The 22,405-nt window shown below is 39.5% G+C and overlaps 1 protein-coding gene across 1 annotated transcript in view; it reads right to left on the bottom strand.

Moving 5' to 3' along the window:
* Nucleotides 1-22,405, bottom strand: part of si:ch73-21k16.1 (phosphatidate phosphatase LPIN1) — a 49,431-nt gene that overhangs the window by 7,988 nt on the left and 19,038 nt on the right. Inside the window, 11 exon segments of the mRNA XM_036581097.1 lie at nt 1,319-1,411; nt 1,903-1,972; nt 4,270-4,363; nt 5,931-6,118; nt 7,109-7,202; nt 7,884-8,322; nt 9,259-9,373; nt 9,795-9,881; nt 11,294-11,553; nt 17,317-17,412; nt 18,646-18,846. Coding sequence (XP_036436990.1) covers nt 1,319-1,411; nt 1,903-1,972; nt 4,270-4,363; nt 5,931-6,118; nt 7,109-7,202; nt 7,884-8,322; nt 9,259-9,373; nt 9,795-9,881; nt 11,294-11,553; nt 17,317-17,412; nt 18,646-18,846 — 1,737 coding nt within the window.

Genomic DNA, 22,405 nt, shown 5'->3' with positions numbered 1-22,405 from the left:
GTCATGTTTTTAATAACTGAAATATCAGTTGTACTGAAATTTTTTTTTTTGATTATCTGACTGAAACTCTAATTCCAAACTTCTGAATGGTAGCATACTGTTCAAACTGATCTACAGGCAAACTTTACGTGGTGAAACTTTCATGCCACTTTAGCTGCTTGAAACTTGAAAACTAAACTGCACTTGAGTTGCACAACATTAAGTGTCTTGCAACTCACTTGAAACTTGTCCGCAACAGTTGTAAGAATCTCAACGTCATGGACGTTTCATGAAATAGCCCATCAAAACACTGATGATGCATCACATGATTATTTGAAATTATTTGACGTCACCAGATCAGTAGACAAGAATTTGAAAAAGAAGACGGTTTATTTGACTGTTTGAAAAGATGATCCTCATTATCGACTTCATGAAAGGTTGCTAGTTTTTCATTTTGTCAGGTTCTTGAAGCTAACATTTCTATAACCAGCTGGTTTAACTAGTTAGTTAACACTAACTGTTGCTTGTGCCACAGTTGTTGCCTACTGTTATACTGATCAATGCAGCTAGATGATTTATTTTCGTCTTTCTTGATGCCCTGTAGTTTTACAGAGTGCAGATTTCTTTGGGATCCAAATCTGAATTTTTACTGATCTAATACAAAGTAAAAAGCTCTACATAGACAATAGACAGAAATACAAATACAGAAAAAAGTCCAATGTAGTCCAATGCAATAAATGATAAGAAAACCTCGTATCTCCAAAATGGTAACTTTACAGGAGAAGGAATAAACCTACTTTACTTTTAATGTAAGTCAATGGAACCAGAATTTTTTCCAAGTCATTTTGGGCCGTTTCTTTTGGCCCATTAATTGTGAAATTTACATACAATGTAAAGAGCAACAGGCATTTTCAAATTATGCCAAAAGTCATTTTGGGTCATTTCTTTTGGTCCATTCATCATGGAATTTACACAATGTCAAAAACTGAAAAGCGACAAAACAAAACAAAAAATATGTAGTTTTCTTCTGACAACAATGATCAGTGGACAAGAAAACGAAACAGAAGATGTACACAGACAACTTGTATATAGCGAGAACAATAATATGCATTAAAAAATATGAGTTGCTAGTTCGGCTGACTAGTGGAATAATCAAATGTGTTGCGTACAACTTTGTTTTTGAATTGAAGGTTGCGTGCAACTCCCAACATGCATTTAGCTGCATGAAAGTGTTACCCTTTCACCAAGCCAGCCCTAAGAGTTAGGATCTAACAAAAAAAAATTAAAAAAGGTGCATTTGCTTGTGGTAATGTATATCTCCAACTCTGTGTTTGCGTACCGTTTTGGAGCTGCTCCCTCTCCCTCTCCACGAGAACCACCAGCGCCCTCCTTTCCTCGGCATCTTCTCCTTCATGATGCTCTCAATGGTGGCCTGTAAGGGACATGCACAGAGCCAAAACAATCTCAACAACTGAAAAATCTCAAGGCGGGGGCGAAGTGTCATGCAGGAGGGGAAGAGCTGCATTAGTAAGCATGGAGACGCACAGAGGAGGACGTAAACAGTCCAGTTATACAAGAGAGAAGAAACTCCAACAGTAAATCAACACAACTGAGGCAGGGAGACTAAATAATGAGCGATGGAGTGGAGGAACGAGGAAGCAGGGAAAGGAGGGATCATAATGGAGGAGACAAGAGGAGAGAGAGAGATTAACTTGTTTAGAACAGCTTTTAAACGTGTGGCTGAGATATAAGAAAAAGCACACATTTTGCTTTCAAGACAGGCAAAAACTGGAATTTAAGATGTGTGCTTTTGACTGCAGTACATTGCACCACCAGCAGATGGAGTACAGAGCCACAGTCAGACTGGTACTGAATTGTATACACATTTCTGTGTGTGTATGTGTGTGTGTGTGTGTTTGGTACCTTTGGCAGTGGCTTCTGAAAGACTTGCATGGACAGCAGGATTGGTGCAGCAGTGCTCCAGTTGTAATACCTAAAGACATTAACAAGAGTATTATTCTTCATTACTCACATATACACAACACACTAAAGGCCAGATTTACTAAAAACAGTGCAAAATCTGATTTACAACGACCTCCCGTTTAAAAGACCCTTTGCATATTTCGTATGGGAAGCGGTAACTGTCATCCCAAAGTGAAAGAAGCAATAAAAGAAAACTGCTAAATGGACAGAAATGGAGGTAATTTCTTTTTTTGTAAGTAAAGAGAGGAGAAAAAGAGAAGCTTGTGTTTAATAACAAATCTGTCTATTTCAATTTAAGTGCACTTTTATCGCCTTAGACGCTAAAAAAACCCTTTTTTCGGTCAGTTAAATCGCTTCGGGCTATTCATTTGCATAGCCTCCCCCCTTTTTTTCTGCTTTAGGGTTGCCAGATCTCTGGTTTTGGAGTGGAAAGTTTGGTTTTGAGCTCTGCTGGAACTCTAAATCTCTCGAAGTCTCACTCTAAACGTACTGCATTTGTTAAAGTAGACAAAGTGCCGCTCTAGCTTCATCAAAAAATAAAGAAAAATACAAATAAACCAAAGACACATATCAAACTCTTAAAACATTAGAAACGTGCCAGAAAAGGCAGAACGAGGCGGCTTATTGACATGATAAAGAGGGAGTGATCTCACTATTATACAGTCAATCCAACATGTTATTTATTTGGTGTTTATCATCAGTTCCTGGTTAAAACTGACTTTTTTCTAAAATATTTTGCTTATATACTTTAGTCTTCATTGCCTTCTTGACATCAGCGTTGACGCAGCTTGTTCTGCAATTGTTGCAAATAAAGCCCAGTGCCAAATGCTTGAACATGATTGGTTGGAATACCCTGTGCTTTTGTAACAGTTATGTAAAAGAATGAAATGTCTTCATGTCTAGCTACACTTCCTTTTTATACTCTAAAGCTATTGGTTGTCTTGTAGCTGCAAAAGTGGTCACTTATCCTGTTCATTCGTGGTTCAAATGGTGCAAAATGCATTAGCAAATCTGGCCACATATGTAAATGTATATGTACATGCAAATGTATAACACACACACACTTAATACATGCTTATATACATATAAACCTACTATCTATAATCCAGTACAGGATCTTTTTACTGACAGCACTCACAGTGTTACACTATATGTTATATATACACCAATCAGGCATAACATTATTAACATTATGGGTCCTGACCACTGAAGAACAGGGTAAAAGGGGGCTAACAAAGTATGCAGAGAAACAGATGGACTACAGTCTGTAACTGTAGAACTACAAAGTGCACCTATATAGTAAGTGGAGCTGATAAAATGGACAATGAGCGTAGAAACAAGGAGGTGGTCATGATGTTATGCCTGATCGGTGTATATATAACATATAGTGTAACACTGTGAGTGCCGTCAGTAAAAAGATCCTGTACTGGATTATAGACAGTACTAATAGTACAATTTGAATATGATAGAAATCCAAGCATGTGATAATCAGATAGTATTTATCAATATCAGTGTCTCACAGTGAAAGCGCTGATGTAGGATGAGGTAAATCCTGCCCAAATGACCAAGTTCCCTGGTCCTGATCTACTCCCTTTCTAGACCTGTGCTGGGAACAGAATCTTCTTACTTGTTATGTACGGAATGGAAATTTGCCCAGTCAGCACAGTGCCACAAGTAGGCACAACCAGGTACACCCAGTCAGTCCTGGGATTTGAACCCGCAACCTTATGATTGCTGGTTTACCTCTTCTACTGCTAGGCTAACAACATTGTTTACAGCCAAAATGGGCTCTAAGGCCCTTGTGAATGTAGCCACTGAGGTAGCCTGATGCCTTTTGCCGTAGACCATTTTCAACCTGACGCTGTGGTCTGAGGATGTCCTAGAATCTATGCCGTACACTGTACAGGCATGATATCTACCTGCCGCAATGGCCTACAGTCATGCCTCCAAGCCTCCCACTGACCATGTTAAACCAGTGCAGCTCAACAGCGGAGTTTCTAGAACAATCTTATCAATTTAGGTACAATAAATGTGGTGCTGATATAACATCACCCAACATGTTTAAAGTTAAGTGATGCTCATGTAGGAATACTAGTGTTTTGTATGATTTTGCATGAAATAAATAAACAAGTTAACTACGGTTTATAAACCAGTAGGAAGCACTACATTAGAACACAGTAAATATATCTCTATATAATATATAATATATAACTGATCCTAAATTAGCCTAGATCAGCACTTCTGCTCTGTGACAGTTGATATGTGTAAGTGTCCAGTGGTACGAAGCAGAGGTGCTGTGTTTCTCACTTGGAGCCGATTTTCACCACCAGGTTGGGGTCGTCTATGAGAGCGGGGTTCGCAGCAAACTGACTGTAAGAAACAGCCTTCTCCTGAAAGTGCTCTAGAGAGGAAACAGACAAAAAGAAAAAGTGTTTAGACAGACAGGCAAATAAAAACAGGGTCTTATTAAACAGCGTCATTTATACAAATATTAGAAATATCAAATACATAAGAATACATCAAATACATACATACATACACTGCATACATACACTGCATACACTGCAGGTGTAGGAACACTTTCAAAACAGCATAAAACAGTGTATTTGCTAATTCTTCAGCTGTATTTAGCTGTGATATTTCAGCCTCATGTTCATCAGAAAGTCTTTCTTGATCTAAAGAAAAGGCCTAAATACTGTCATAAATATTTACACATGTAATACTGTATTCCTCTCAATGAACCTGTTTATACTTTAACACGCTAAGTTATTGCAAATTGATATAGAAAGCATGCTCACGTATTAAAAACAAAGCAAGGTGTCCCCAAACTATTGACAGGCTGTGTACATTGGGAGTATAAACAGTCGTATGAAAGCCTCCAGTTCACTGACATGTTTTATTAATTTTCTAAGTGGAAAAAAAACAACACATCCTCTGCAGGAAACAAACTTAAATACTGCACTTGTCTGCTAATGTTAGTGCACAATTTTCTTTTATATGCTGAGTTTAACGATTGGAAGAAAGTAAAACACAAAAAATAAAATGTTCCACAACTTTTGCACAGGCCACATTTTTAGTTTATCTTTTTTCCAATATGTTAAATTCAGCTAATAAACAGTAACTGTGCATTAAAATGTACAGAAGTGTCTTAACATATTTTCACTTAAAGCCGAAGTTACACTACACAACTTTTATCCCGATTTTATCCTTGATTCTCAGTCTGGCTAAGTCTGAGCTGGTCGGCTCTAGTCTGCAGATTTCTGGGTATGTTGGAGTCGACAGTTGGAGAGAGAGTCGAGTCGTATGTGAGGAGTGCAGACTCCGATTTACAGCGAAATCTAGTGTAAACTGGTCAACGACTCAATCTGAATGGACTCCTGCAACAGCCAATGACAAATGAGAGCGCTAAAGAAGAAAATACAGCAAGTAAACAAAGAAAAATGACGAAAAGTCGCTCACGTGTGGAGCGAAGCTTTTTAATGAGCCGAGTTTAAGGCACAATCGAGTTTGTAACATGTATACCAAACATGTTTACTTGCTGCTTCTTTACTGTGTCAGTGCAAACGTCAGAGAAAACAGCAGCAGCAGCAAGCGCTCCATGTTTGTTTATTTGCGTCTCCTAGTAATGGGAGAACGTAAGAGTTTGTGTGAGTTCAGTGAGCTCCATCCGGTTCAGCAGCAGCTTAAAAGTTGAGTAGTGTGTGACCACTAATCGTTTAGTGTGTGATCCACAATATTGTACAGTGTGAGATGCCCAGTCTTTTTATAATCTATTTATAATTTAAAGATTTAAAAACTCGTGTAGTGTAGCCAAGGCTTTAGAAAACAAACAAAACATGTCATTTGACCAGGAGCGCCCAAACTTTTGCATGCAAATGTATTTGTCTGTATAAGCGTATGTAAATGTATGTTCACTGTATGTATGTGTGGAAATGTGTACACATGTGTAAAAATGGGCCTGTGTTCACCTTTAGTGATCTCCCTGCTGTCAGTGAGTCCTCCACACAGAGAGAGGGCGATGGAGGGCAGATCAGTGGTTTGCTCTGAGTAACTGTCCACTCCGCTGTCTGCTCCTGAGCTGCCCACAAACTGAGGAGACATGCTCACACTGCGCACAGTGTTTTCACAGCAGACACGCCCTGCGCCGCTGCTTTCACTGCGGAAACACACGCTCACAGTTAAAGACATGAAAGGGAAAGTGTGACTGTGTGGCCAAGAGTGACAACGTCAAGAGAAAGCTCTTGGACTTTAGACTAAAATCCTTTTGTTTTGAGTGGCCCTATACCTCAATTATGCTTATTTTATTGAAATAAATGACTGAACATTCCACTTTGTCACTACAATCATAACCCTACCCGAACTTTGCCGAATGTTTCAGTAGTGACCATTTCGGCAGTGACAATTTTAGCTCATTTTAAGCAGAACTCAAAAATGACAGCCAGTACATGACTAGCAAACACAGCTTTGAACAGCTGTACGCTCATAAAATCATCATATTTTTCATTAAAACACAAAAAAGTTTACTTAATTGCAGAAAATCTGTATTTTCGGTAGTGACAATTCTTAATGATTTTCAGACTTTGTGACACATTTACTTCAAAACAAAGAGATCTAACTGCTCACTGTGTGGCCATGAGGGACAAGGGTGCAGTCTCACTTCCTGCTCTTAAATACAGGGGCGTGGCTAAAGTGGGGCTCCGCCTACAGACTAAAACTCGGTGTTTCAGTTGTGGCATGAAATTGTAGGACAGCAATTTTTTTATTTAAAGTGTTTTTGTTTTAAAATTAAACGAAGGATATATCTAAATATTTCAAAAAGATAAAAACCACAAAGTACCCTATAAATGATGGTTTTGTACATATTTAGCTAATTACTATCTCGCTTAATGCCTTGTTGAAAAGGATCATGATATAATCTATACAAATAATCTAAGGTCTGAATACCTAACTGTTTTTGACGTAGTTTTTTTTTACCATGAGACTGCAGTTGGTAGAATGATCAATGTAAATAACTGGATTTCAGGGGGGAAAAAAACAAGAAACAAAACAAAGAAGGAGAAAGTATGTAAAGAAGTACGTGAAAAAGTACACAAACAGATGAAATAACGAGTAGGACGAGAATTAAGAAGGAGCTTCAGTAATTCACCTTTTGGGGAAGTACAGAGCAGCTACTTCTGGATCCAGCTCTGTTATGTCATCCAGGTAAACTCCATCAGAACCAAGATGCCGGCTTCTCTTATCTGTACAATAAAGAACAGACATGAAGACTAGGACACGAGTGAATTATCGTCTCTGACTTTACATCTACAAGCTGGACTGACAAGGTAGGAGTGTAAAAGGGGGCTAACAAAGTATGCAGAGAAACAGATGGACTACAGTCTGTTATGGTAGGACTACAAAGTGCTCCTATAGGATAAGTGGAGCTGATAAGGAGTGTAGAAAAAAGGAGGTGTTATAAATTAGTGTATATGTATGTGTATATGAAACTTGAGAAATTATTATTCTAGAATGCAGCTGACCAACAGAAGTACACCTCAGGCTGCACTAGAGGACACAGAAGTGATTAGCGGCCTGCAATGCCTGCAAAGGCTAATCTCAGGCTTTAGTCACTCCCTCAATGACAACCTGGACCAACAGTAACTCAGACTGTGACTGATTTCCCAGTGGGAGAGGAGTGATTACTGAAAGACCCCTGACAAAAAGAGCTGACCTTAGCGTGTTTTGTACCTAGGCAGCATTATCTTTAATTATTTGTGGCGAAAAGCTTAGAAGGAACTGCTTCATGGTATCGGTGTTGACACAGACGCAGCATCAGCGCAACGTCACATAGGGGGAAGTCTACGTGTAATCCATAAATTAGATTTTTCACTGAAACATCGATGTCAGTAACGGCTAATCATGTAGCTGAACCTTTCAGTCACCTTTTCTTTTGGATGGTGAATCAGTTTTGCTCTGCTGGTGGGCTCCCACAGCTGCTACAGCTCCCTCCTCAACTTCTGACACCAAACGTGCCGCTAACATCGCCGTTATCTCTGAGTCCGTTCTCGGTGGCGCTGGATGCTGTCCGTGAACCCCGTTCTGCACTCCCACAGGCTCAGTCCCTGCTCTGATGTTCTCGGCCCCACCCCCTCTGTGATGCGAGTCCATCCTCATTGGTTCTGACTTTCCGTGTTCCGAGCCTGTCCCCTCGGCTGTGGTCGGCGTGGGGATGAACAGGCGTAGGGACGTTGTGTTGTCGCCACGGCTGTGTTCGTTGGCGGCCGAGGCATCGGGGATGACTTTGAAGTGTGTGTTGTGGGAAACGGGAATGGAGACGGGACACACAGCCGGGGAATCCGGCTTCGCCGGCAGGAAGGACGGCTGAGGACGAAACATTTATTAGTGTCTATGAATAATCAATAAGAATGGTTACACAAGCTTACATAAGCAGCAAGGTAGGCATTTTCAACCAGTTCAGACTGATGTTCTATACTAATTTTCGATGAGTAGCTTTGGATATGACTCAAGAACTATACTCTCAGAAAAGATGGTTCTTTAAGGGTTCTGTATAGAACCACGAACACTCGAAGAACCCTTTGCATAATTAAAGGTTCTACATAGAACCGTATAACAGATTGTTCATCAATCTGAAGAACCACTTCACCATGCAAAGAACCCTTTCATCATGCAATGGTTTCTCTGAGTGTTCATTCAACATAGAACCATTCTCTTTACTAAAGTACTCTTGAACAACTATCTTTTTAAAGAGTGAAGCTTGACATCGTAACAATAAAAGAACGCTACTGGTGCTATATAGAACCCCTTTCAAAAAGGTTCCACATAGAACCATCTATAACAGATTCTCCATCAATCTGAAGAACAGTTTCACTATGCAAAGAACCCTTTCATCATGCAATGGGAGCTTTGAGTGTTCATGGCTCTATATAGAATCATTTTCTTTACCAAAGAACCCTTGAAGAACCCTGTTTTTTTTTAAGAGTGTACTGCATAGAATCAGTTACACCTTAGTTAAATTGATATAAACAGGATAAAAAGTGAACGAAATTCCTGCTGCAGCTCTCAACAATGCTATAGTACTACAAACTAACTAACTAACTAACTAATAAACAACAATAACAACAACAATGACATTAATAGTAATGTTTTTGGTCCATTATGAGCTTATTTGAGCAATATATATATATATATATTGCTCAAATAAAACAGATATATATGACATAGTCTATTCTGGTCTGAGGTCAGTGCTGACGGAGCTACCTGTGTTTCTGGGCCAATGTGAATGTGAGAGGTCAGTACCTGGGGCAGCTCTCCCCAAGCCCAGAGCATGGCCGGGTTCTGCTGCTTCTCTTCACCGGCTTTAGTGACCAGCTCAGAGTCACTCTTAGGTGAACAGGGGCGAGAGACATTAGGACTACACAGAGAGAGAGAAAGAGAGAGAGAGAGAGAGAGAGAGAGAGAGAAGAGAGAAAGAGAGAGCATTGATAACTGATTAATCTGCATTTTTTACTATTACTGTTTACATACATACAGTTGTGTGCAAATGTTTGGGCGCCCTCATCAACATCAACATCATCTACCGCTAACACGCTTCTGCATATTTCAATGCACAATTTACTGTTTGCTGAATTTAACATATTAGAGAAAAAAACATGAGATGAAGCCTGTGCAAAAGTTACGGCACTGAGCAAACAAACAGAAATTGGGAAATAACTGTGCACTTTGCAGAAAAACGTCATTTTTAAGTGTGTTCACTGTGGAGGATGTGTTTACTTATTATTTTTACGCAGAAAATCAACACAACATGTAATTCGACCTGGAGTGTGAGTGTGTACCTGTGCATAGGAGTCCAGTCTCCATCAGAGCGGGCATAAACATTCTGCTTAGAAGAGACGCTGGAGAAGTCGTCATTGATCACGTCCCTGGAAACAAATGTGACACAGACAGTCAGGAAAGTGGAGCTGAAAGAGGCCGGCGTCTACAACAGTGATTCATATCATACCTCATAAGGCACATAAGGCCTCATAAGGCACATAAGGCCTCATAAGGAACCTTACTTAGGCTTCTAAAACAGTTTTATTTGTTTTATAGCATACACTACATACGAAACATACAGTTTTATAACATACACTACATACGAAAAGTGTGAGAAATGTTACTTATACTGTGATATACACTTTTGGCCATATCACCAGTAACTAATTGTAAACATATGGCAGCTGGTATGTATTGGACACAGTCAGTCAGAGAGTAAGTAGGACATTCCAGCAAATAGCCTTTTAATAGCACCATCCAAGAGCAAGACCATATGTGTGAACTATACACAGTTACACTTTCTTGAAAAAGAGAGAGAGAGAGAGAGCATGTAAGAGACAGAGGCAGGAAGACAGAAGAGGATGTGGTTAATCAGAGAGGTTTCATTCTCTCTCTTTAAAGCGCACGAACGGTCCATGGTTGGTCGTTTGTCTGCTGTAAGCACACACACACACACACACACACACACACACACACACACACACACACACACACACACAACGTCTCTCACCTCTTCTCTCCTGCATTACTCTCTTCCTGCTCAGTCCAGTGTCTGTTAATTCATCTATTGTATGCAAATACAGACATACTCATATAGACCATATATCCTACATTTTTCTTGTATTGTGTATTGTTTTTTTCCCTGAAGTCTAATAATAACATTTGCTTCGTTTTATGTACTAAAAACAGCCACAATTCATTTTTACATGACTGTTTTCCAACCTTTCTTTACCCCTTAGAATCCAACAGGCTCGGTTACTGGGCCTTTAAGACGGGTATATATAAATGAGCCTTGCTCTGATTGGCTCCCATGTACTGTGCCTCGTTAAAAAAGCCGTCTGGGCCGGAACGCTCAATAAAGTTAAAAATAAATTAAAAATGAATTAAATAATGAGCGGTGAAAAAATACTGAATAGATGGGTGTAAGTAAATATTTTGGTTTTCATGATACCATGACATCAAAAACACTGAATTCAAATTGGGCTGTTTTTGTAGCTTTGGTTCCATATGTGTACCGTACGGACCAGGACACCTGCTGAAACTCTAAGACTCTAACCGTGTTTCCGCACAAGATCACTTAAAAAAAGGGGGAAAAAATTCATAATTTAGTTTTCCATAATAAGGGTGCTTTAACGTATCTTTTTGTCTATGAATTGGATTTAACTGGATTTGGTGCATTGCAGTTGAATACAAACTACTGACAGTAGTTTATAAATATGGCACTACTACTGAAATTGTGTCTGTGTCTCAAAATATTGGGATACTTATTGTATATTGTGAAAATTATACAATATTATACCTGTTGCGGTCAGCAGGGTAGTCAGTCCCTCCATTAGAGCCGATGTCGATGGTGAAGACGTCTTCATCCTCAGAGTACTCCGCGCTGGGCTCTCTCTTCATGCTGTCCACCTTAGACTTCCTCCTTCTTTTCCTCCTCTTTTTCACTGCACTGCTTTCAGTGCCGGACAGCGACGGCCCCAGGCTCTGGACGGAGGAGCTCATCAACACCGCTCCATCTGAAAGTATGGGGGAGGTGGCCAGGTACGACGGCACCACTTCCTGTAGGAGGACAAACAGTAGAGAGGTAAGCTAACACACTGAGAAATGTTATATGTACATAATTCAACATGTGTACATCATTTTCATATAAATAAATTACAGCAACACAATTACCGCCTAAATGAACATCTGTTATGATACATATATTTTTATTCCTGTGGAAATGATTTGCGTATTTGAATCTAGTGAATTCAGAGCATTATTTTTGTCAGTGCCGGTATTTATGTGAGTGTGTGCACATAAATAATCAGAAAAAGAATACTAGGGTCAAATGAAAGCCTTAAATGTCTTATAGCTGCCCCTCATACTGGAAAAATATGATGAAGAAATGTTTGTATTGTTTTTAAGATATTTAGAGTATATTATGGGCCAAAAGAAACAAAAACCTTAAAAACACTTTCAAATAAAGTTGAACCATGTAAGCTTCGGGGATTTGGAGACCTCTCTGGTGGAAAAGTGTAACTGAATGCAACGTGCAGAAGAGCAAACTTGGTAAAGGATGCGTCTTCCAAGCATGTGAGTGAATTATCTACTATTGTCGTCATATCTTCATCAGTATAATGCTGATTTTGCATTTCATTGCTGTTGGAATAAAACCTCGTATCTCCAAAATGGTAACTTTACAGGAGAAGCAAAAAACATACTTTACTTTTAATGTAAGTCAATGGAACCAGAATTTTTCCCAGGTCATTTTGGGCCGTTTCTTTTGGCCTATTAATTGTGAAATTAGCAGAGATTTAAGACCTAAACATCTAGCCGGATCTTCTTTTCGAGCCTGTGCGCATGATGTTAATACATAAAGACGTACAGTGTGGTCCAAAAAAATCCTGCAAAATCATTTTTAACAGAAGTTAACATGAGTTGATTCTCTCAGGGCCACTCCACCCACTAACGTTTGACATTTACATACATAAACATTTAAATGTTTACGTTATACTGCCTCATTGTCTACTATTTTTATATATTATTTTAATGGAATTATTTCATCATTTAAGATTTTAGAATTGTAAATAATGAATATATCACGTTGCATCTTGTGAAGGACCCGTTCGAGACCGGTTACCATGGATTAGCTGTAGTATTAAGTAAGAGCAAGATACATACAGTCGTATGCAGAGGTTTGGGCGCCTCTAGTCAAATTCCATTATTGTTATAATTGATTAATCTGCATTTTTTACTATTTCTGTTTATATATATATATATATATATATATATATATATATATAGTTCTATGCAAGCAAAAGTTTGGGCACTCTGGTCAAATTACATGTTCTACTGATCTTCAACAAATTGAAAATAAGATAAAACATCATCTACAGAGACACACTTCTGCACATTTTAATACACAATTACTGCTTATTTGCTGAATTTAACATACTGGGGAAAAATATAAAATGTGGCAAAATGTTATGAAACATTTTATAATTTAGTTTTTTTTAATTATGTGTAATTGTGCACTAAAATTAGCAGAAAAATGCCATATTTAAGTGTGTTTCTTGTAGAGGATGTGTTCACTTATTTGCACTTAGAAAATCAACAAAACATTTTATTCAGACTTCAGACTCAAGGTATTCAGACTTTTCCCCACACTGAACAACATTGTTCCCACATTCTTGACACCTAAAGAAAAACGGGGCACCCAAACCTCCGAAATCCCCATTTTACCCCTGCTTGTACGAAGACACAGCAGACACAGGTTCGGAACTTCTACGAGGTATGTTAAGGTTAAAAAACCCATTAACCTTAGCCATGGCAAACTGCCGTAAACAAGACCTACAGAGTTCACAAGAAGGTCACACAATGACTCGCACAGTCTGAATGTGCTTCTGTGTGTGGTCTGTGAATGTGCTATGGGAGCTATGTGCTAAAACCAAACACAGAATAGTGCAGTTGTGCCAACAACACAGGGACAGTTTGGCTGCGGTCACTGCTTGAGTGAACTGCTCAACTGCATCATTAGGCCTTACTCATTGCATAATAAAGCGTTCGGTTGCACGAGTTCTTTAAATAAAAATGAACCGACTATAAATGAGCACCTAATCAGTCTAATCAGTAAAATGGCACCTCCTGATAACGAATGCTTTTTTTAATAGCTTATATTTCACTACTGTGTTCATGTTCCTCCAGTCACATCTGTGTTTTCACTTTATTTCTTAAAATAAATGTGAATAGTACCGATATCATCAAATCACATTGGACTGAATGGGTGAAATTAAGGTAAAATCAATGAGTGCGCTTACATGCCCACCAATAATATGATCATTATCGGATTTTCTGCGTTATTGTCTGATTATATATAAGATCAGATTAAGTCCATTAACAGATTTCTAGAAACTGATAAAGGCTGGATTTGAGCTCAGTTATCATTTTTTCAGTGTATGTGTACTCTTACTCTGATTTCTTTCCTGTTTCTCAGCCTGCGCATGTATGAAAAACAGAACACAGCAAGCAGCGTTTAACACAGCGCCAACAAAACACTTTTGGAGTGACGCTAAAATCATGAAATGCATGCGTGACGAAATGAAGAATTCAAATATTCTTCAATTTTTGGTGATGCATGTTCGTATTTTCTGGTCAAATGACTTGATGCTTTAAAAATCACGTCTGTTGGGCTACAAAGCTGAAATCCAATTACTGCCTGACTCTTGTTGACCCAGAGTTTTCCCTTTATCTGATTACCCAAGAGCATGTAAACGCTTTGAATGAATTACTGACAAAATCTAATTTTCTGCAGCTATCAGATTATTAAATGCATGTAAACATACTTATTGTGAAAACAGGCCAAGCTGTTAGTGTTGCAACACAGTGGTGGTGTAAAGGGCATCCAGGGTGCATTTACAAATGCAGCACAGAGAAAAAGAGAGAGAGAGAAAGAGGGAGCAAGAGAAAGAAAGAGAGAGAGAGAGCTGGAGAAAGAGAGATCTATTCATAGAGAAAGCTGGGTTTAAATGGAACTTGGGGGAGATTTATTCTGAGTTCAGTTTAAACAAAGCCATCACTGTTACTCACCTGAGCAGAGACCAAACACACACACACACACACATACACACACACACACATATATATATGCACATTTTACCATGACACACACACATCCTGTCTCGCCGTGCAGCCTATAAACTCTCAGTTTCAGATGCAGCCTCAGACATTTGAACCAGCTCAGTGAAGACCAAGCACTCAAAACTAGATCTAACCAGATTAATACCTTTCCAGTTAATTAATAGGATTTACCAGCATAAACTAAGATTATTAAGCAGATGATTCCTGTTCCTATAATCTGATTGGCTGAGCCAATACAGTTTATTGATTTTATAAAACAGTGGACAATATAAAATATAACAAAATGAACCCTTTTTTAATAAATAATTTAAGTTATTAGTAATAGTCGACATAAACGATTATTCCACTAAGAAATGTAGTTCATTTATAGTATGTTTTTGCTAAGCAACCAAAAAAAAGGACAAAAACTCATGCAACAATGTATTTTGTAGTCATTTCAGGATTTTTTTTAAACATTTTTTCATATAATGACACAGTTTCATGCAAAAATCTTTATCTTATAAGTAGCTTTATTATACTAAATTACCCCCATGACCACAATGCTAATTTCCATTAACGTCTCTATGTGATTTCCAGTCTTTCATTAGCACCAGATATGCATTTTATCTACCGTTTTATAAAAGCAATAAGTAGCCTATTTCATGTTGTGCCTAAAATCACAGCCTCTCATGGTTTATTGCTTAATTAAGTTATATTAAGTTCAATTTTATTTGACTATTTGGGCATCACGTGAAGTGGATATCACAATTGAGAGAATAATTAATGAATAATTAAATGTACTGTTTATTTATTTATTATCTAGGGGAAGCACTAAGATGGGGAAATTACAGTATGACAGCTGATCTGATAAAAGCCACAAGAGGATGTTTTTCTGTCCTGCTGACGCTGGTTCCTCCGAGATTTAGGGAACTGACCACCATCACGTGAGTGTTAAAACTTTAACACTTCCTACAATGCTCTGCTCCCATTTTGCTCTATGTCAGTGAACTCTGAGTTGGGTTGAAACAAAACTGTGGACTGTGCAGGGGCCCTGAAGACCCGTTTGAGAACCACTGGTCTCAGGATCTAGGGACATTCAGCAAAACATACTGTTAAATTAGTTACATTAGTCTCACGGCTCTAGTACAAAACCAGAATAAGCAAACTACAGACTCTGTGCATATTGTAGCCTCTACCTTCGGGGGGTAGACTGTGTACATTTGAAAAGCTTTAAAGGCTTTAGAAGCAATGCATTTAAAATACACAGATCAGGCATAACATTATGACCTGTTCTTCAGTGGTCAGGACCCCATGGACCCTCACAGAGCAGGTACTATTTGGGTGATGGATCATTCTCAGCACTGCAGTAACACTGATGTGGTGGTGGTGTGTCAGTGTGTGTTGTGCTGGTACGAGCGGATCAGACACAGCGGTGCTGCTGGAATTTTTAAAAACTGTGTCCACTCACTGTCCACTTTATTAGACACTCCTACCTTGTCCGTCTATCTTGTAGATGTAAAGTCAGAGACTGTAGCTCATCTGCTGCTGCACAGTTTGTGTTGGTCATCCTCAAATCCTTCATCAGTGGTCACAGAACGCTGCCCACAGGACGCTGTTGGCTGAGTGTCTGATCCACTCAGACCAGCGCAACACACACTAACACACCACCACCACATCAGTGTTACTGCAGTGCTGAGAATGACCCACCACCCAAATAGTACCTGCTCTGTGAGGGTCCATGAGGGTCCTGACCACTGAAGAACAGGGTAAAAGGGGGGCTAACAAAGTATCAGAGAAACAGACGGACTACAGTCTGTAACTGTAGAACTACAAAGTGCACCTATATAGTAAGTGGAGCTGATAAAATGGACAATGAGCGCAGAAACAAGGAGGTGGTCATAATGTTATGCCTGATCAGTGTATATTTTCAGTTCTGATCTTAGACCTGTTTTGGGTTCAAAACAGATTCAGGTTAAGGCTGGGACGTGGCAATGTGGTCAGCAGTGGCCTCCTGCTTCTCTACCCCATGGCTAAGAATAGAACACATCTCCGCAGTACATTAATAATTTTGGGTGAAGGACTATTGCAGACTCAGGGCCACAACTGTCTCCATACTGTAAAACCGACTTGTTTATTTATCTTTAAAAAGCTAAGATGCCTTTTGAGAACCCCAAACCTGCGATAGTAATTGAACAGAACAAAAATTAAGGGTGTTACATTCTGTTAACATCCAGGCATCCAGAATACTCACTTTTTAAGCAAAGTTTTATAGATTTTTTTCAAATTGGCCACATAATCCAGTCAGTGACATGAGTACAATACATCATTTTGATGTCTACCATACAAATATAGCCATTTTACTTACTGTCCAAAACCACCAGTGAACCTACACATCTTCTGAGCTTTTATATGGAATGTTGATGATGGTAAAATAGTGATAAATCTGAACAAATAAGTTTTCACTGCAGACTATTTTGCCTTACAGTACCCTGCTACTGTAGAACTATTGTAAAACAATGTCTCTTTTGTAACCATTTCTCGTCTAATAGATAAGATCACTGTTGTGGCTGTGTTGCAATGGTGTGTGTTGCTGTCACAGCCTTTGTGTGTTGGACTGATGCGAATGATGACTCATTATTGGCTGGTTATTACAGGCGCTGAGTTGATTTCCTCTGAGGACGACACATAAACTCTATCTGCGTGCTGATGTGTGTTAATGTGTACCTGATCGTTCTCCGTCTGCGTGACGAAGAAGGCCTCTCCATTCTCTCCCAGCTTCATGTGCAAATTTACAGGCTCTCCATTCACCTCTATGTCCACCTGGACAAGACAGGATACACATACTTCATTCTGCACTGATATCAACACTTTAAGCTCCACAGGTTTGTAAGTGGGCACTACAGAACTTGCGTATTAGTTCCATAGCAGCTACTGAATAATTCCTAATAGAACTGAATAAACATTTGGAAAAAATAACTAAACGATGAGCCTTAATAACCAAATACTGTGCCTACACTTTATCTGGAACCATTCTGTTGATTTCAGAATATTTCTAGAAACTTATTCTACTCTAGAAACATATTTCAGCATTCAACACTATTCTACTCTGAAAAAGTCTCTTCAGAATCCTTCTGAATAATTTGAGGAAGTTAATGACTAAAACATGTACACATAACTCTAAGCAGGAGATGAACAGCTGATAAAATGTTATTAATACGTTAGATGATTTTTTTAACAAATTAAAAACAGTGTTCAGCTGCTTTAGGGTACAGAACTGGCATCTATCTCATTATCACTTTCTTTCTTTGACCTTCAACCTGCATGTGTTTTGGCGACGCGTTAACTTTAACAAAAACATACACCAATCAGGCAGAACATTCTGACCACCTCCTTGTTTCTATGCTCATTGTCCATTTTATCAGCTCCACTTACTATATAGGTGACCTTTGTAGTTCTACAGTTACAGACTGTAGTCCATCTGTTTCTCTGCATACTTTGATAGCCCCCTTTTACCCTGTTCTTCAGTGGTCAGGACCCCCATGGACCCTCACAGAGCAGGGTCCACCACCTATTTGGGTGGTGGATCATTCTCAGCACTGCAGTAACACTGACGTGGTGGTGGTGTGTTAGTGTGTGTTGTGCTGGTCTGAGTGGATCAGACACAGCAGTGCTGCTGGAGTTTTTAAACACCTCAGTGTCGCTGCTGGACTCAGAATAGTCCACCAACCACCCAAATAGTACCTGCTCTGTGAGGGTCCATGGGGGTCATAATGTTATGCCTGATCGGTGTAAATAAAAATAGGAAAAATAAATCTCCAAAACAAGCACACAGGAATATTTGCTACACTCGAATCTCTGTATTTTTATCATTGTTTTAGCAGTTGCAGTCTTGAAATTTAGGGGTGCTGCAGTGCCCTCAGCACCCCCAACTTCCCATGTCCATGGAAGTAACAGTATTAAGGCTAATTAAATACAGTAGGCAAAACTGCTACAGTCCCGCCCATCTGGCAGTCCACTACAGTAAGAGCTGTTGTTTCCAGCAGCAGGACTCACCACTTTCTCCCGGGAGCGCAGCACGCCCATCTTGCCGAATCGGACGTGGAAAGGGGAGCATTGCAGAGAGCCGTCCGGCTGCCGCACCACGATTATGTCGATACAGCCTGAGAGCGTGGCTGGGTTCAGTCCCCGATACAGCTCCTTCACCTGCACGAACACCTGCCCCGCCAGCTGCCCCACGTAGTTCATGGTCTGACTCTACACACATACACAGAGATAAGGGAGAGATGGAGAAATTTCAGGTGAGCCTTTGTACACAGGTGAGGAGAAGACTGAGATACTGTGAGTACCACGCAGGTAAGATCAAACACAATCTAACAGCTAAGAGATGAAATAAGCTGAACAATAATTTTTAAACAATGGAACTAAGCTAAAGGGAGAATATGTGATGTTAAATTGGTGGGGTTGGTGCAGTAGTTACTGGGAAGTTGTAATAACCTGATGACTCACATTTATTTCACCTTTATTCTAAATATAATCAGCCAAGACGTGATTGGAATCCTAGATTTGCTGGTTTGGAGGACTATTTACCGATTTCAGCTGAAAATACTGTACATAAAATACAAATGAATTGATAGCTTCACTTTGGTTTGGACTGGGTTAGATTTGATTTCTGATTAATAACAATAAACAGCATTTAATGATCTATTTTATTGTTTAAATAAGTCAAACGGCCTATATTAATCAGTATAATTATACAAGACTCTTATTATGATAGCAGTGGCATTCGTGTCTGAATAGGTGATGTTATAAACTTGGCTTTAACGTATCACCTTGTGTAGAGCTGAACATGCTGGGCATTAATTATGGGCAAACTGCAGCTGCTCTGAAGTCAATGGATAATCAGTCACATCACTGCTGATTTGATACTCCATTTTTCCAGAGGGGAACCCTCAGGGCCTTCTAGGCCTGCAGAAAAGGCCCAATGATTTCTGCATCTCTGTAATATTTAGTTAATAATTTTTATTCAGTAGAATCATGTATTGTATACTGTATTTAAACTCTGCTTGTATTTAAATTCTTGTCTCATTAAGTTTTGGATGGAACCAAAACAGAAAGGCTGGGTGGAAAACTGGCCAGTCAGGAACTGTTTATCTAGGTAGGTGTAGCTAAGTGAGCTCTCCTGTTGGTTAGGACTTCAGGAGCTGAAGAGAAGGCCTAATGCATTAGATTAACAAATGCATAATTATGAAAACACTGTCATTTTGATTGGCAGGACCAATTTTGGGAGAAAAAAAACATCGCTCTGTAAGTCCTAGATACATCACTGACTGTGAATATGAGTGGCAGCTTAATCAGCGGGTTGTTAGAAACAGCGATGACAGCTCTGCACCAGAGCTCATTAGTGAAAGAGTCACGGTGAAACTGCTACAAGGTACAATATATGCTAGTATGTCGGACACAAGCTTCAAATAATTATGAATTGTCTTTTAGAAGCTTCAAATGTCTGTGTTTGATTTAGAACTGCCTTCCTGAATTTTCTGTCTCACCTTAAACGGTGCAGCAGTTACATTCTTGTGCCAATGACTTTTCCATTCCACCTTAAATGCTGCAGTAGTTACACTGTGCTTACACTGTGCTGTGCAGCAGAATGTAAGTGCTGCATCTTTTAAGGTAGAAAGGAAATTTAGAATTCCTGACTTTTTTGTCAGAAAGTATTTATGCAACTTACCGGTAGCTTAGCGCTAACAAACTACTACAATAGGGACGCTAGCGGATGTTAGCATTATTGTTGAAGGTTGAAGAAAACCTTCTGCAACAACCAGGTCCAGACCTGGGTGTCCTCCTAGCTAAGTACAGCCATGCTAGAGGGTCATAACTGAAAAGAACATACTAGAACACTCTGCGCTGTTCATTGTCTCCACCTTGCAGCGTCCTGTGCTTAATGCAAGTTAAATCTGTGAACGCTGACCTCTGATCCAGACTGGATTTATGTCTTTGAAAGATCCCGACTGGACATTTTGAGGGCCCCTTTTCTCATAACCTTCACATACTCTATTCTGATCCTTCTGGAAATGTCCGACAGTTGCTTTCCACTACACGTTAAAGCCACTTACAACCAATCACAGCCCCAGGAAATACGTTCTTAGCCTATCAAGCATGTGCTTTTCCAAACCAATCAGAGTCTGGGCTCGAATGAACGACCTCACTTAAGATTACAATGGATGCTATAAAGGTTCTGTGGGTATTATGAAAGCTCGTCTGGACGGTGTTGAATGTCCTGCTTTTAGTTGTGTGCTGGTTAAAGGGTCAAGGAGAGGACCACCTGCGTAAGCGTCAGGTATTTGGGGATTGCTGACATGAGCGTACAGTTACAGTGACACACCAGCAGGGCAGCCCACACCAGACACAGCTGTCAGCCTGACTTCAAACAGAGCGACTCAACATCCAACGCCTGTGTCCTACATCCAGAATGTCCAGCTTAAGGTCAGGTTAACCCTGTGCTGGAGTGATTCGTTCAACTTAATGAGAAACTGTAACACATCATACAAAATACTGTCAACATACATGACCGTGCTAAAGCCAGAGACCACCCTTCGTTTATTTAATTTTATGCCAAAACAGCCATTAAGTACAAGTTCATCTTTCAGCATCAAGAAAGAAGCAGGAAACACATACTAAACAGGAAATCTAATGTCATGTTCAGTGAGTCACTCTTCACCTCTATTCCAGCTTCCATTCTTTCCAGGAGACTCACTTTCATTTTCTCAAAGAGATCGGCAGCCACACCTCCAAAGTTCAGTCTTAGAAGTTGGTTTCTTTTTCTGTTTCTCACAACTCATGTGATCCATTGTTCTGAGAACACCAGCAGCTTCTTTGTTTGATGTGTCCATCTCCTTTTCTCAGTGAGGTTCAGCTACACATCCTTTCAGACCCACAGCGCTGAGTCGTCTTCTCACAGTGGAAGGATGGACAGAAACACCTGTGGATGTTTTCAGATCTGAAGCAGCTTGATTTTCTCCTCTCTCTCAGAGATGAAAGCTTTAAGTGCTGTTTATCTGATGGGGGCAAAGCTGGTCGGCCCTATACGCTCACTATGAATGTTGCATAGGGCCCCGTAATTACGCAAAGGCCCCGCCTCCCACCTCATGTCAAAACTGCTTATTATTTACACTTTCGATGAGAGGTCATGAAAAAAAATACACCATGAGAGTGAATTGCAGGAACAGCCATCAGGTAAACTTGTGTTCTCTCCTCTCCAAGTTTAATGGCAGCAAATAACCATAATGTTTAACACATAAAAGCTGATGTTCTAGTTAGTGAAGGTAAAATACAACTATTTATACAACAGTTAGTTCCAGCCAAGATGACACTACACTAAATTCCCAAACTGTCATCACCACTGAGCTGTGACAGAAGAACACCTAAACAACCTGAATTTAGCCAAAAGTGAACCCAATGCACTGAATTTAAAATGTTGATTACCTGGGCATGCTGTGCAATATAGATGCACATCTCTCAGTAAATAATAATCATTACATATTCAGCCAAGCCAGAGTATAAACAGCATTTTATATTTGAAAATGTATAAAAGGAAATCTGGGGTAGCCAGTTTAAAAGAGCCTGATGTAGCTGGTAATATTAGTAACTGAATTATCTATAATTTTTCAGGTGCTGTGCTTAGGTTTGTCAGTATTTGTGTTAATGTTAATACTCAGGTTTCTTCAAGATTAATATAAAATATTCTATTCAATAAATATTGTTAATTTTACCCCCAGGTGGTTTACCTTTTATCTGATCTCCTCAGAAACACTCC

The sequence above is a fragment of the Colossoma macropomum genome, unplaced genomic scaffold, assembly GCF_904425465.1.
Source record: "Colossoma macropomum unplaced genomic scaffold, Colossoma_macropomum, whole genome shotgun sequence".
NCBI classification, from domain to species: Eukaryota; Metazoa; Chordata; class Actinopteri; order Characiformes; family Serrasalmidae; genus Colossoma; species Colossoma macropomum.
This window is presented reverse-complemented; position numbering and strand designations above follow the sequence as displayed.